Source organism: Harpegnathos saltator, unplaced genomic scaffold (genome assembly GCF_003227715.2).
Source record: "Harpegnathos saltator strain DR-91 unplaced genomic scaffold, Hsal_v8.6 scaffold851, whole genome shotgun sequence".
NCBI lineage: Eukaryota > Metazoa > Arthropoda > Insecta > Hymenoptera > Formicidae > Harpegnathos > Harpegnathos saltator.
Genome location: NW_020230706.1, coordinates 308,772 through 325,421, shown reverse-complemented (window position 1 = coordinate 325,421; position 16,650 = coordinate 308,772). Strand labels below are relative to the sequence as shown.

The following is a 16,650-nucleotide window of genomic DNA, read 5'->3' as shown; positions in this document are numbered from 1 at the left end:
TGTGGCCTGGCGTTGTCCTGATGGAACACAATTCCTCTCCTATTGGCCAAAGCTGGCGATTGCTTCCTTCAGACGGTCCAATTGTTGACAGTACAGTTCCGAGTTAAGAGTTTTGCCGTAGGGGAGCAGCTCATAGTAGATAATTCCCTGCCATTCCCACCAAACACACAGCAAAATCTTCCTGGCCGTCAATCCTGGCTTGGCCACCGTTTCCACCGGCTCACCGCGATTCGACCACGACCGTTTTCGCTTGACGTTGTCGTAAGTGATCCACTTTTCATCACCAGTGACCAACCGCTTCAGAAATGGGTCGATTTTGTTGCGATTCAGCAGCGATTCGCAGATGGAAATTCAGTCCATGAGGTTTTTTTTCGTTAACTCGTGTGGCACCTATACGTCGAGCTTCTTTTTGTATCCAGCCTTATTCAAATGGTTCCAAACGGTTTTTTGTGCAATCTTTAGCTCTTGGGCAATCGAAACAGTGCTTACATGACGGTCGGACTCGACAATGTCCATGATTTTATCGATATTTTCGACAATTGGCCTTCCAGTGCGTGGTGCATCTTTGACATCGAAATTACCGGAACGGAATCGACGAAACCAAAATTGCGCGTGATTGGCTGTTATAGTATCAGGACCATAAACACTATTCACATTTTCAGCCGCCTGGCTTGCGTTTTCGCCTTTATCGAAGAAAAACTGTAAAATATAGCGTATTTTCTCTTTGCTAGTGTCCATCGTTGACGCGCGCTCAAGCAAAACTGAGTCAACTAATCACAAAACTGTCCGAAAAGTTTTTTTAGTACGAAATCTCATCTTTTTAACGCCATCTAGTGGAACCCGATCGGACTTATACAACGCGAGATACAGATAACTAAAGCCATCTATTGGAAAAATAATGGATTTCTTTTTACTACACCTGATATTTCGCTTATAGAGCTTATTATTATAGTTATTATTATCATCACGTCGTCTCTTCCTCGGTCCAGTGAAGCTTCCAGGATTGGTCTACGTGCTCTGGTCCCGTAGTCCTTCCTGTTGAGCTGTCAAGCTCTGGCATATTTCGAGGACAATGGTCGCCTGCCTCGGTAGTCCCAGATGTTTAGGCTCTGGAGAGGAGGCCTAATCCTTCGGGGAAGACTTAGTTTTATTAGCTGTAGTAGCCAGAGCAAGAGGACTTACTTCGAGCTGGTTTGGTGATGTCTTCAGCATGTGACGATGTCGTCGTCCTGTCAGCTGTGTGAACTTGACACCCGACTTTTTAAAAATTAAATTTTCTGCATAAAAAACGTTAGATTTTCGTTTGTAGTTGTTTGTAGTAACATTAATTTCGTTTGTTGTTTAAATTCGTTGTAGTTCGATCGTTTAAAAAATATAAAAATTTTAAAAATGATATCCACCCGACTTTGAGATATCTCAAACCCGCTTGCGCAGTCTTCTTTAGAATCGTTTGTAGTTATTTGTAGTGCTTTCCGTTTCGTTTGTAGTTGAACCGTCTAAAAGTTGTAACAATTTAAAAAGAACGTCCAAAAGGCAATTCTGTCAATTTTTAGATATCTCAAATCCGTTTGCGCAGCCTTCTTTAGAATCGTTTGTAGTTGTTTGTAGTGCTTTCCGTTTCGTTTGTAGTAAACCGTACAAAAGTTGTAACAATTTAAAAAACGCCCAAGAAGCAATTCAATTAAACGGTTTTGTGAAGGGATTGCATTCCGTTTGTGAGAAAGCTGTCAAACGACACTTTGGAACAGTTTTTTGCTTAAAAAGATAGGAAGTTCTTTGAACAAGATATTATGAAGTTGCCCGAAAGATGGCAAAAGATAGTAGATAACAACGGCTAATACATAATTGATTAAAGTTATTACATTCTACAAAAATAATCATCGGTCATTTATAAATAAAAAAACCGCACGGACTTATTGGTCAACCTAATATTTAACAAAAAAATATTTAATTATAGTGTTTTGGAAAGCTTTCGAAATGAGCTACACAAATGTGCAATGAGAAATAGGAGTTTCTATTTAATCTTTTTTAGTTGACCTTCAAATGACCCTCTAATTTCACTCAAATTTCACTTTAGGTCAAGGTCAAAATCACCATCAAATGTCCCCCTCAAAATCCTACAACTTTTTTATGAAACATTTTTCCATATCTATTTCCATATCTATTTTATTTTTGGAGATAATTAACTGTCGAAAATAAAATGGGTCACCCTGTATATATACATTCGTGTAAATGGAAATGAAAAAAGAAATGAAAAAAAAGCGAGATACGAACTTGTGACACGCAGCGCTACAGCATACTAATCCGTCTCACCTTATGGTTTCGGCTACTGCTATTCGTTGATAACTTGTTTTTATTATTCGGTACGTATGTAGGTACATATGGAATACCGAAAATTTTAAACTCATTTTTCTTGCGAATGCTTGAGCGTTGCATCGAATGGCTTTACTTTTGATTAGTGAAGTTTAGTGAAGGCGAGGGGGAGGGAGTAGTACTATAATATATGTCAAGCATGTCGAAATCGGAGCAGGCCAGTTCTGACCTTCCTTTTGTTAGTCTATCCAGCGATTGTTGCCGGTGCGCGGCGAGGTGAAGGATAACGCGCTGCTATTCGTATTTTATCTCGCTGTATCTACATCTCGCCGCAGGCCGTCAACAGTTGCTGGATCCATTAGACCACGCTGTGGCTCGAGCGGCTGCAACGCTTCTCCAGTCATCCATCTTGGTGCATGCTCATTCGTCAAATTTCTGTAATTAATAACTCGATAGCTATTGCGAATATCGCAAAACGGTATTTTTATGTTTGTCTTAATCTGGTATAACTCCACGAGCTCTATGAAAATTGTTTGGGGGTATCTTGTATAAAGATACATATAAAATTTGAAAGTTATTCCGCATTTCATTTTCAAGAGGAGATGAAAATGGAGATTGATTTCAATACAGATTTAAAAACTATCTGAGACCTATGAAATATGGAATTAGAACGATTAAAATTAAATGCGTATCCAGGATATTAAAGTGTACAGAGTTACGTGGGCTTCTTTATACAGTGTCTGCCAAAAATTCCGGAACGGCTAATTATTTCAAAAAATGATGATTGTTTAAAACAATGTTTAAAACAAAAGTTGTAGGGCTTAAAAAAAGCTATCAGATATTGATAATTGTTTGACCTTGAAATGACCTTGAGAAACGTTATCAAGGTGGACATAAAAATCTTAAATGGAAACTCCAATTTTTTATTACACCGTCTTTTTCCACCAATTAATTTGAACAACTTTTGTCTGAAACATTTTTTTATTTGCCTAATATTTTTTTAGGTATTTAAGGATAACTTGGTAACTTTTTCAACATTTAACTTACGATATCTCGCTGTTTGTCGGGATAAAAAAATGGTACTAGACTTTTCTAAAAAATGGTACTAGACTTTTCTATTCTACTTGGTCTCAAGAATATATTGTTACAATAGCGCCCTGACTTTTGTTAATTTGATGATTCTGAAATTTTAAAAGATCGATAAATTAACAAAAATAGAGCATTTCAAACATTGTTTTAAACAATCATTTTTTTAAATAATTAGCCGTTCCGGAACTTTTGGCAGACCCTGTATGATAATGCCATAAGAACAAATTGTCATATTATGCTTTGTTAATGTAAATGATATAAAATTATCTGTCAAGGATAATAATTATTTAAATATGTTTTATTTCAGATACACATAACATGGACAAATTATTAAAACATTTAAAAAATTTTGAAAATTTAAAAACAATTTGTATGGATTTAGAGAAATTGGAGAATCATCTACATGTAGTTGATACTCATGGGATGCTTGATATGAATAATAAAAGTTATCTTCAACTAATTTCTTTACAAGAAACATCCTTTGCAGAAAAATATTATTATATAAAAAAGATACGACCCATTAATAATGGACTGTGTATTATTATAAATCAAATGTATTTTGGTGAAGAGGTATATCTGAATATTGATTATATATGAATATATAAATAAGTATATATGCGCGTGCGTGCATATGCGTGTGCATGGCGCGTGCACGTGTCTATTTGTTTATATTAAGTGTAGGTTTCGGTTAGTTTTGAGGGCTTAATATAGATGGCTATAGCCAGAAATCTATTTGATATATTTTGAAAGTTGGTACGCTATTTTAAAGCTTGGGCATTTTTACAAATAATTTGACACATAGCATGTACATTCGTGAACATAACACTTATAGTGCGATTGAAAATGAAGTGTGATAAAGAGCATTTTTGACTTTTACTGTTTTATTGTTTCGATTCGAAAACGGCTGCTGAAGCCCACCGATTCATCAAAGAAACTTATTCTGATTTTCCTCCATCGGGTAAAACGTGCGAATACTGGTATCGGCGATTTCGGTGTGGTGACTTCTATTTGAAAGACAAAGAATGTTTAGGTCAAACAAAAAAGTTTAAAGATGCAGAATTGTAGGTATTATTGGATGAAAATTCAGCTCAAACGCTCCAAAAACTAGCTGAAGCATTAAATGTTGATAAATCAACCGTTTCAAATCGTTTACACGCAATGGGGAAGATTTAAAAAGAAGACATAATAAGTTCCACATGCATTGTCTGAATGGACTATTTAAAATCGTTTAACCACTTACACTTCATTGCTTTCTTGTCATAAAAAAAGCAGTTCTTGTATTAAATTATAACTGGAGATGAAAAATGGATCTATTATGATAATCCTAAGAATAAAAAATCGTGGATAAGTCCAGGACAACCATCGATATCGATTCCAAAACGCAACATCCACGGAAGTAATGTTTTATTGTTGTAACGGGTCTCTTCCCGTCCGTCTCGCCTCCTTGCCTTGCCAGGCCTGCTCGCCGGTGCCAGGATTCGTGGGAGGGGCGTGTGAATGTGGGTGTCGTGAGATCTGGTGGTAATGTCTTTATTTGGGGCGTTGCCCCCACCCTACTTACAATTTTCTACGGGGTGAGGGGGTCTGTTTGTCACCCGGTTTGTGGCGGCCTTCCACTGCTGCCCGGGTCTGCTGGTCGGGTCGCCTGGTTCATGGATGCTTCTTTGCTGGGGTGTTGGTCGCGGCGCTCGTTGCCGGATCCTTGGGGCTCTTTCTGGCCTACTTTGGTTGACCCCGGTGGTCCGGGTGCTTGCCTTTCGTGTCGCCTGTCGGGAGGGTTTTCGCCGATCCGTAGGTAAGGAGCGGTGGGTGACCCCGAGTTCCGTGGCGGGGACGGTCTTCGCCGATCCGTAAGTTAGGAGCGGTGGATAACGGTAGGAAATTGCGAACGGTGTTTCTGCGGTGTCTTTTCCCTGGTTTTCCTCCTAGGTCTTTTCTCGGAGTGGCTCGGTGGTTGAGTGATCTTTCGGGCTGCTTGCTCGCCGGTATTTATACCCCCGGCTGGGCGCCTTCGGTGGCCCGCTCGGCTATCTTCGGCCGGAAGCTCGCGTGCTTGCGCGATGCTTCCAGTGCTTACGGCGCTCGGGCGTCTTCAGCCGTTTCGGCCACGCCAGGCCAGTTCGGCAGGTTGCCGGCGCTCAGGGGCCGTGCTCTGTACGGCGGTTTGCCGCTTTTTTGGCGGCCGTACGCTTTAGCGCGTAACGAGTGAGCATTTGGCTCACTCGTTACATCGTGCATTTGGTGGAACATGAAAGGCATCGTGTATTATGAGTTGCTACAATCAAAGTAAACAGTGATTGTGTTATCAACAACAATTAATCGATTTGAATCATGCTTTAAGGTCCCTGGATGGTCGCCGCGGCCATATTGGATTTGTGACGTCATAAGCGAGAAATGCCACACTGACAAGTAACACTACTCAACTGTCACTCACCGATTCCAATGAAATTTGACATGCACATAGAATATTGAAAAATATTGAATATGTATTTTTTTATATCGGCTGACAACGCATTTTAAAGATGGAAATCACCTCTTGATCCCTGAACATGAAAGCACTATTTCAACCGTTTGTACATATTACATATGATTTCCGTCAAACTTGTCTTCCATTGAACTAGTCAGTAAGGGGTTTTTAGAGTCGCTGATTACGAATCTGGAGATAAAATTATAAAATTCAGATGGCGAAATATGACGCAATATGACAGATCGAAATTGTATTGTAGTGAAGGAGGATATTGCCTCAGGCAATTACATTTACGGAATTTAACAATGAATCGGTATTCAAAATTGACCTATCGCGGCAGTTATTTTCAGATTAGGAAGTTGGTCTTCGAAAATATTATTCTCCGTCAGTATCCGAATGGAATGTGTAATGATATTCTGCCATATCTTGATAAGATGTAGATATAGATATCTTGATATATCGATTAAGGCAAGACGTAGTTATAGTCCAGCCGATTAAGGCAAGACGTAGTCATGGTCCAGTCGATTAAAGCAAGACGTGGTCATGAAATTCAAAGAATGGAAGAAAAAAGTAATAATTTCTCTCTGTTCTGTATATATGGTAGATATATCAACAATGAGTGAAATTATTCTTCATATTCATAGCAATAGTGAAGGAGATTCTCATCGCTTATCGTGAAAATGCTGCAGACACAAAGAACTAGTACACCACGCACATTTCATAACACCAACATTTTGACAACTCTTGCAAACTGTATCGCAGTTTTTCAGACAGTAATCAGCAGGCATTTCATACTTGCTTGGATTTTCTACGATATATCCGCTTTTCCACCAGATGTATTTGAACATGTTTACAAATCGAGGTAAAGAAAACTGATTGTGAATCAGCAATTGGATTTTCAGAATATTATTCCATAAATGCAAGTTAATATTGTAATTATATCAAAGGATTATGTCTGAAAATTGCTTTAAGAAATTCTTCCACGGTCTGAATGCATAAGACATCTAATGGCTGAATTAGGTCAGTGGCTCCAACAGGAATGGTGAGGATTTTTATATCTTTATTACCTTTGTATCTTCAAACTTCTTTTCTGTTTGACCTGACCAAGAATCCAAACAAAGAACAGACTTCTTTTCCAGTATTGGGTAAGAGAATATTGTTGAATCATTTGATAGCAGTTCGGATGTTAACTTACCAGATTTAGATGTAAAAGCGATGTTATTCGCTACAGCGATTTTTGCACTACTGGTCCGAACTAAATTGCTTCTTGTAAAAGATCAGTAAAGAGGATTTCAAAACACCATCAGCAGATACAATTGGCTGTATCGTGTAGGAATGGGTTAAGGAATGTAAAGATTGAGCAAGACCTTCTACTTTTGGAACACCCCTTATTGTACGACCCCCTCCCCCTGTATGACCCCCATGTACGACCAGCATGAAACTCATAATTGAATCCCGATTGGTCTGAATTATAGACGTTAGCTGCTCCTAATAGGCTTATTTTCGTTTTCACTTGATCCACAAAGGTTGAAGCCTTTTGTAAAAGTCCTGCTTTATTCGAAATTTGCGATTGGGTAACGAACTTATTTATTTTCCTTGAAACAATCCCATGCTGAATTTTGAAATAATATACCCATTTCGTTGAAGCCGAAAATGATTGACGAGATAAATTAACATCTTCTCTCGCCGTGATGACCCATCTTTTCAAATCTAAATCGTGGATGGGAACACCTTTGTTAGAAGCAGAGTTAAATTGTTCCATAACATATTGTGAAATAAATAATAATTTATCACTTCTCGATCCATCTGCGGCAACATATGCTTCCCATCTGTAAAATTGTCGTTGATTTAAGACTTTCTTGAATCAGTTTTTTACTGTTTCAAAGCTCAATCTTTTCTTTTTCTCCGATCGCCAATATTCAACTACCTTCCTCTTGTAATTCAAGTCTACCATTTCGTCGAACTTCGTATCGTCTTGCACATCCCTTTGCGAATCATATTCTGACTCTTCTTCAATTAAAACGGCATCAGGAACACTGGGATCATGGAAGCTTAAACAATCATAACTCTCAATAAACACTTGACTATTGGTAACATTTTTCATTAAATCCGCGAGATGAGACGTGAACGATTTTTCCTCTTCAGTTATATTTGATTGTATATTGTACACAGGATCTTCGAAATAGAGGCCTAATAAATTTAATATATTTTTTGGATTCATCGACATTGCGTAATCACTCCTTCCAAATCAAGAATAATCATGTAATGAATTGTTAATATAATAGCGGAACAAAATTCACAAGGAATAGTTTATTATAGCCGATCACCAACGGACAATAAATACAAAAAATGAGAACGAAATGATAATATCTCAAATAAATGTCTCTATCGCAAGAAAAAAGAAAATCGGCCGTCGATTCTCATTTGTTTAGAAACATTTGTTGTAGGAACATTTATATGCGATTTTGATTTTGTGAACTCAGATATATACTTTCTCTTATGCCTTATATTTATTCATTTATTTATATTCTATTTATTTACATATTTATTCATATTCATTCATATTATTTATTTAAATTCTGGATTTGAACAGCAAAAAATCTATTAATGTTCAAAACGTTAATTTTAACGTTCAGAAAATTTATATAATTAATATCCTTGAAAGTTTACAATAAACCTTAAAAATCTAACAAGTAAAACACAATAATAATAATAATAATAATAATAATAATAATAATAATAAAGTGCGACATACGAATTATATTTTGACTTCCAATTTCAGATTCGTAATTAGAGGCTCTAAAAACATCCAGATACCAAAATTGGTTTGAATTACCTATCTTTTTACAATTTCGGTCCGCCATCTTGAATTTTGTAATTTTATCTCCAGATTCGTAATCAGCGACCCTAAAAACCCCTTACTGACTAATTCAATGGAAGACAAATTTGACGGAAATCACATGTAATATGTACAAAGGGTTGAAATAGTGCTTTCATGTTTAGGGATCAAGAGGTGATTTCCACCCTTAAAATGCGTTGTCAGCCGATATAAAAAAACACGTGTTCAATATTTTTCAATGTTCTACGTGCATGCCAAATTTCATTGGAATCAGTGAGTGACAATTGGGTAGTGTGAGTTACTTGTGAGAATTCTTGCACGCCATTTCAAAATACAATGATATTCCTCCAAAACAATACACGAAATGGCTTCAGCACACTTGTAAAAAGTTCCAAGTTCTTCCCTTTTGCTTGAACAGTTAACACAGAGCCGTAAAATAGGCCGTGAAAAGGGGCTTATTCACGCGAGAAAACGCGTGGTCGAACAGCTGATGAAACGGGTAGAAATTATGCTTTCATCCATCATATTTCATAAAAACCCAAGAACTCGGAATTTCTTATAGATTTCTTAAATATGTTATATGTCACAGAAGTTCACTAGAGCGAATAATAAAAATGGCACGCAAGAATAAATTGGGCCGTCAACATGTCATTTTTCCACGCTTTTTAGTTCAGCATTTTGCTACGAGAAGCACTGCATGTAACATGTCGATATCCTTAAGTTCTTTTCCTTGCTGTGTCCACGAGTAAAATAAGTTAGACAAAGACGGCGAATTTATGTTTGTCTTTGTCTCACCACCGGATAGCTGACAATCGTGGTGGTTGGCACAAGCCAGCAGCGATCTTATCTCTCACGATCCATTTCTTACGTCCTGACTTTTGTTAACTTACTAACTTTTGGAAATTTCAAAACCATCAAATTAACAAAAGTCAGGGCGCTATTATAACAATATATTTTTGAGACCAAATAAGGCAAAAAAGTCTAGTACCACTTTTTCTTCCGACAAATAATTAGCGAGATATCGTGAATTAAATATTGAAAAAGTTATCGAGTTTTTTTAAATATCTCAAAAAATATTAGGCAAATAAACAAATGTTTCAGACGAAAGTTGTTTAAATTAATTGGTAGAAAAAGATGGTATAATAAAAAATTGGAGTTTCCTTTTAAGAAAAGTAATGATCAGTGAATATCTCGAAAGTGGTGCCATTTGTAAATAAAATAGTATTGTATAATTGTTTTATGTCCCTCTTGAAATGATACAACTTTTGTCTGAAACATTTTTGCTGAAAATACTTCGTTGAAAAATGATCGAGGTGCATTTTTAAAAAATGGGACACCCTGTATAAGCATGCTTGAGTTTGTAAAAAGTGCGTTCGTTAGTTTCAATGCGTCATTGTCACGAATTGTCCTAAGCCACTAAATGCTTTTCTATCTGGCTAAGAACCACAGTACATCCTTTGTCGTAGCGCCTTATCAAGAGACACGGTCGTGTCTTGCTTCAAGTTCACGCGCAGCAATGGCGAGGCGGACCGTGTATCTTTACGCGACGCGTCTAGTTGGGAAGTATCGCCAATATCGGATCTCAATAACGGCTGAATGGATTAATTTCACATTGGGCTTAATCGATAACTTGGGGTCGAATTATACAGGTTGAAGAAAAAATCCCGGGACCCTTGAAAATTTCGAAAAAAATACACTTTATAAAAAAAATGTTTCAGACAAAAGTTGCAGCGTTGAAAAAGATCTATTTACCGATCTTAACAATTTGACCTTGGGTGGCGTCATCTAGGTTAGGTCAAGGTCACCTCGGATTTTTTAAATGGAACCCCCAATTTTTTATTGCATATTCTTATAGCCCTTCTTCAGACCTTTTCGAAGCACTATGGTTTTATCCAATTTGAATAAGCTGTTCCGAAGTTATCGAGTTTTTTAAAGTAAGATATCTAGCCAACTAAGGCAAGATCGGAGGATGATCCGGCCAACTAAGGCAAGGTCGGAGTGATCGTGCCAACTAAGACAAGATCGGAGGATGATCCAGCCAACTCGTAAAAATAATTGCGCGACTAACTTCCAGGCGTTGGCTCTTATTGGCTTGTCTTAATTTCGTTGATTGAATTATTTCAGTTATTTATTTATTTGAACTATTCTGTTCGATGTTTATTTCTTCCACTTACTCATTTAATACTCATTACAGTTTAGTGAATCGCAAACTCGACTGAAATTCCTCTATTTTTTTGAAAATTATTAAGAAACAGTTTGAAGCTAGTTGTAAGCTGACTTAATTGCACTTCATTCTGTGCTCATTATTATTCTTTAGCACTGTCTTTAGAATAACTTTGAATTGATCCAAATATTAATTTAGTCGATTAGACTAAATCTTACCACTTCTGCTTGTCAATATGGCAAGTCTTTCAGAATGAGAACGCATATCTCTTTTGATGATAAGAGGATGGCATGATCGACTAAGGTCGTACAATGATGTGAGGCGATTTTTTAATGAAACTTTTCGTAATCAGGGTAATGCCATTTCAAATCTACTGTTGAAAGAACGATAAGGCGTTTTCAGGAAACTGGAAGTATGAAAAATCGTGCAATACCAGGTAGGCCAGTATCAGCAACAAGTGTAGAAAAATCATTAGATGTTCTACAATCTTTTATCGAAAATCCGCATGATTCGACCCGCAAAGTAGGACAGCAACATGAAATAGATCAAATGTCTGTGCTTAAAATATTGAAAATGAATAAATTTCATCCTTATAAGATCCATCTTGTACAAGAACTAAATGAAGATGATTTTGATAGGCGCATTGAATTTTGTGATTTGATGATGGAAAAAATAGCCGAAGATCCTAACTATCTATCAAATGTACAATAGTATTTTCAGATGAGGCAACATTTCAGTTAAATGGCCATGTTAATCGACACAATTGTAGATTTTGGTCAGATACAAATCCTCATTGGATTGAAGAAACACTCACACAGTATCCACAAAAAGTGAATGTTTGGGTAAGCATTTTGAAGTGTTTTCATAGGTCCACTCTTTATTGACGGAAATCTAACAGCGATAAAATATGAGAATATGCTAAGAAACGAAATAGTTCCAGCGATACAAGCAATCATGGATGACAACTTCGAGCCTACATGGTTCCAACAAGTTGGTGCCTCCCCCCACATTACGGAAGGGACATCCGTAATTGCCTGGACCTGGACACAGTGTTTCCTCATCGATGGATAGGTAGAAGAGGATCTATAGACTGGCCTCCTCGATCACCCGATTTATCACCTAACGATTACTTCCTGTGGGGCCATTTAAAAGATAGAGTTTATAAAACAAAGCCACAAAATTTGGATGACTTACGATATCGAATTCTTGATGAAGCTGCTCTCATCCCTGCTGATTACATTCAAAAAGCCGTTTCATCTTTTTACGATAGATTAGCTTATTGTCAAACTGTTGATGGCGGACATTTTGAACAATTACTTTAAAGCTTTCCAGTATTGCCTTAGTTGACCGGACAACTCCCGACCTTGCCTTAGTTGGCCGTATCATCCTACGATCTTGCCTTAGTTGGCTGGATCATCCTCCGATCTTGCCTTAGTTGGTCGGATCATCCTACAATCTTGCCTTAGTTGGCTGGATTATCCTACGATCTTGCCTTAGTTGGCCGGATCATCCTCCGAACTTGCCTTAGTTGGCTAGATATCTTACTTTAAAAAACTCGATAACTTCGGAACAGCTTATTCAAATTGGATAAAACCATAGTGCTTTGAAAAGGTCTGAAGAAGAGCTATAAGAATATGTAATAAAAAATTGAAGTTCCATTTAAAAAATCCGAGGTGACCTTGTCCTAACCTAGATGACGCCACCCAAGGTCAAATTGTTAAGATCGGTAAATAGATCTTTTTCAACACTACAACTTTTGTCTGAAATACTTTTTATAAAGTATATATTTTTCGAAATTTTCAGGGGTCCCAGGGTTTTTTCTTCACCTTGTATAATAGACATTGAAACGCTATGATACACTACGACACGCAATAACCAATTGAAACGCGATTATTTATGTACATACGCTTTTCGCACGTTATCGACTGCAAACGCTACTGGTACTATTTTGTGTTAAAAGTCCATAACGGTCAGCTCCAACGACGATGACTTTTTTATTTTATTAAATTATATAATTCGACTCCAAGCCATCGATTAAGCCTAATGTGAAATAAAAGAAAACCTTTACAGCCGTTATAGAGATTCAATAATCGGCGATACTTTCTACCAATCCAATAGACGCGTCGCATATACCGGGTGTTTCAGACCATCCTGGTCACCCGATTTTTTCGTTAACGCGACATTTTAGAGATAAATACTTCAGACAAAAGTTGTAGAGCTTCAAAGGATCTATTTACTAACGCTATGATATCACGCATGCACTGACGCATATATATCACGTATATGTGAATATACATGTAATACGTTAATAATAACGGATCTTTTGAATAATACATAATTTCAATTGTGAAAATTTTTAGTAATAAGTATATTAATAAGAATGAAACGTCGTCGTCGTCGCAGTTGCCCGTTTCGAATCTAATAGAACATGGTAGCGGTAGTGTACGTACAAAATCGCGTTTCAATTGTTTATTGCGTATCGTAGTATATCATAACGTTTCATAGTCTATTATATGTTATATGGTCAGTGGTCGTCAATGCGTAAAGTTTGTGGAGACGCACATTATTATAATATCGTAAGTATGTTAATTATTTTATTATTTAATTGTCTGAGTTTTTTAAAGCGTTGACATTATGCTAGCACATACATAAATGCGCCTTACGAAACTCAGCCAATACTGGTACTTTTTTATAGCAATATGTCTTGTAGGGATATTCAATATCATAGCATTATTGTATATTATTAATTGCAAATTTTGTTTCAAATTAACAATGAGTGATATTGAATTCGACAAATGAGTAATTTTCTATAACAATATTGAACATTAATTGCAATATTCTTGCATATTATACATTTTATTAACCGCAAATTTTGTTTTAGTTTGCAAATGGATGATGTTAAAATGAATAATATAACACTAAAGGATGAAAATAAAAAGCTGCAAGATCTTAAAAAACTGAAAGAGACAATCGAGTATTTAAAAGCAAAGTCTGATGTTGAGCCTCAACAATCAGGAGAACAACAACCGCCACCAGTCCCATCTGAAAGATATAAAATTTCAATTTATATATTATGCTAGAATTAAGGAATATATAATATATAATTATGACATAATGCATTTATATTTCACATATATTTCACACTTAATTATAAATGTTTCGTTATAGCAAAAAGATAGCAACGGGGCAGCAGAGGCAAACGTCACCCGTATAGAGGAGGAGGACGTGCTAATACCAGTGGTGCAAGAATCTACAATTTAAATATCAGATTATAAAAATATGTTGTTCATTTCAGCACCATCCATTTATAAACTAAACATATAATATGTGTACCGTATGAAAAATAAAAATTTAAATGTATTACGAATTATAATAAATATAAAGTAACTGATGTGTATATTTTATATAACTTTTTATGCCTCCTATTTATATTACTACTATAACGCAAATATTAGGTATAGAACTTTGCTTCCGCCGTTTTTTTCCGAAATTCGAGGCTTTATTGTAAAAAACTAGTTATACATTTATGATTCAAAGTATTGTTCATCGCTGGCCATTACTTTCTCCCATCTTTCGGGCAACTTACGAATCCCGCGTTGAAAAAACTGGTCATTGTTTGAAGCGATCCACGAATCGATCCAATTTCTTACTTCTTCATAAGACCGGAAGTGCTGGTCAACCAGGCCGTGTGCCATTGATCGAAACAAGTGCTAATCGAAAGGAGCTATGTCCGGTGAATGCGGTGGGTGGGATAGGACTTCCCATTTGAGCGTTTCCAAGTATGTTTTGACCGGTTTTGCAACATGTGGCCGAGCGTTGTCATGCTGCAAAATTACTCTGTCGTGTCTCTCGTATTGTGGCCGTTTGTCTTTCAATGCTCGGCTCAAACGCATTAATTGCGATAACGATCGCTTGTGATTGTTTCAGTCGGTTTTAATAGCTCATAATACACTACGCCGAGCTGGTCTCACCAAATACAGAGCATAACCTTGGAACCGTGAATATTCGGTTTGGCCGTCGACGTGGAAGCATGGCCGGGATATGCCCATGATTTTCTGCGCTTAGGGTTATCGTAATGAACCCATTTTTCGTCCCCAGTCACAATGCGCTGCAGAAATCTCTTCCGTCTTTGCCTTTCAAGCAACTGTTCACAAGCAAACAAACGCCGTTCAACATCTCTCGGTTTCAACTCGTACGGCACCCAATTTCCTTGCTTCTGAATCATTCCATGTCTTCGAGGCGTTTTGAAATTGCTTGTTGAGTTACTCCCAATGATCGTGCCAATTCTTCTTGACTTTGACACGAGTCTTCATTAAGTAATGCCTCCAATTCTGCATCTTCGAAAACTTTCTCTCTTCTACCGCTATGCCGGTCTTCGACGTAAAAATCACCGTTCTTGAAGCGTTGAAACCACTTACGACATGTTCTTTCACTAATAGCGGCCTCACCATAAGTATTTGAGAGCATTCGATGAGCCTCAGCCGCAGATTTCTTCATATTGAAACAGAAAATTAAAACCTCCCGCAAATGACGAGAATTTGGCTCGTAAACTGACATTTTCAATCGAGAATAACTTTATGATGCAGACACAAATCGACTAATGTTTCTATAGGGTTATGTTGACAGATGCCCAAGTTTATTGCATGACGTCTATGATCTGTTTATTTCGACTACTACTTACCGCTAAAGCCATCTATAGGAAAACTGCGGAAGCAAAGTTGTTCACCTAATTTATTATTTATTGATTAGTATAACGCAAGTATTCATTAACAAAGACTAAAACTTGTGTATACACACCTAATGTGTAAAAAATAATACTATAATGCTACATAAAATTAATTAAAATAGTACAATAATTTTGCGTAGAATTATTGGTGTTGTAATACGCTCAGTAATTAATCTTTCTCATATCCAATTAATGCTATATCTGTCCAGCTGGATACAATTTTTCGATGTTCGTTACTATTTAAATGTTAAAGAATACTTACTATAATACAAGCATTAATTAGCAAATAATGTCTTTATTATCTTGTCAAAGTAATATTAAACAAAATTATTATCAGGATTTCTATATTAAGCAGCAAACGAATAATGCATTTAAATGTAATATATTATTTATAAACATATTTATCTGCAGCTTAATATATTTGTTAATGAATGCTTGCATGATATTAAAATATCTTTTTCCCTATCCTGATAATAATTTTGTTTAATATTACTTTGATAAGATAATAATGACATTATTTGTTAATTAATACTTGTAGTATACAGTTAAAGAATACAGTAAGTATTCTTTAACATTTAAATACTAACGAACATCCAAAATTGTATCTAGTTGGACAGATATAGCATTAATTTTGATATGAGAAAGATTAATTACTGAGCGTATTTCAACATCAATAATAATTCTACACAAAATTATTGTACTATTTTAATTATAATTTTATGTAGCATTATAATATTATTTTTTATATATTAGGTATGTATGCAAGTTTTAGTCTTTGTTAATGAATACTTACGTTATACTAATCAATAAATACTTGCGTTATAGTAGTAATATAAATAGAAGATATGAAAAGTTATATAAAATATATACGAATCTTTTCGCTCTGGTGTATAGTGGTGGATCCAAGTTTCATCAATAGCTATGAAACGACGCTTGAAATCCATTTTATTTTGCTTAAAATGATTCAAACATGCTTGAAAAATACACATTTGAATGCGTTTTTGGTCAATTGTTAGCAAATGCGGCACAAAGCTTTTTCAAGTGGTGCTACT

The 16,650-nt window shown here is 36.2% G+C and overlaps 1 protein-coding gene across 2 annotated transcripts in view; it reads left to right on the top strand.

Annotated features, from left to right (window-relative positions):
• The first annotated feature begins 3,772 nt into the window (after window positions 1-3,772).
• Window positions 3,773-16,650, top strand: part of Dredd (Caspase-8 Dredd) — a 213,166-nt gene continuing 200,288 nt past the window's right edge. For both annotated transcript variants that reach the window (XM_025307383.1, XM_025307384.1), the window contains exon 1: window positions 3,773-3,972. In XM_025307383.1, coding sequence (XP_025163168.1) covers window positions 3,775-3,972 — 198 coding nt within the window. In that variant the 5' untranslated portion in view covers window positions 3,773-3,774. The remainder of the gene's footprint in view (window positions 3,973-16,650) is intronic.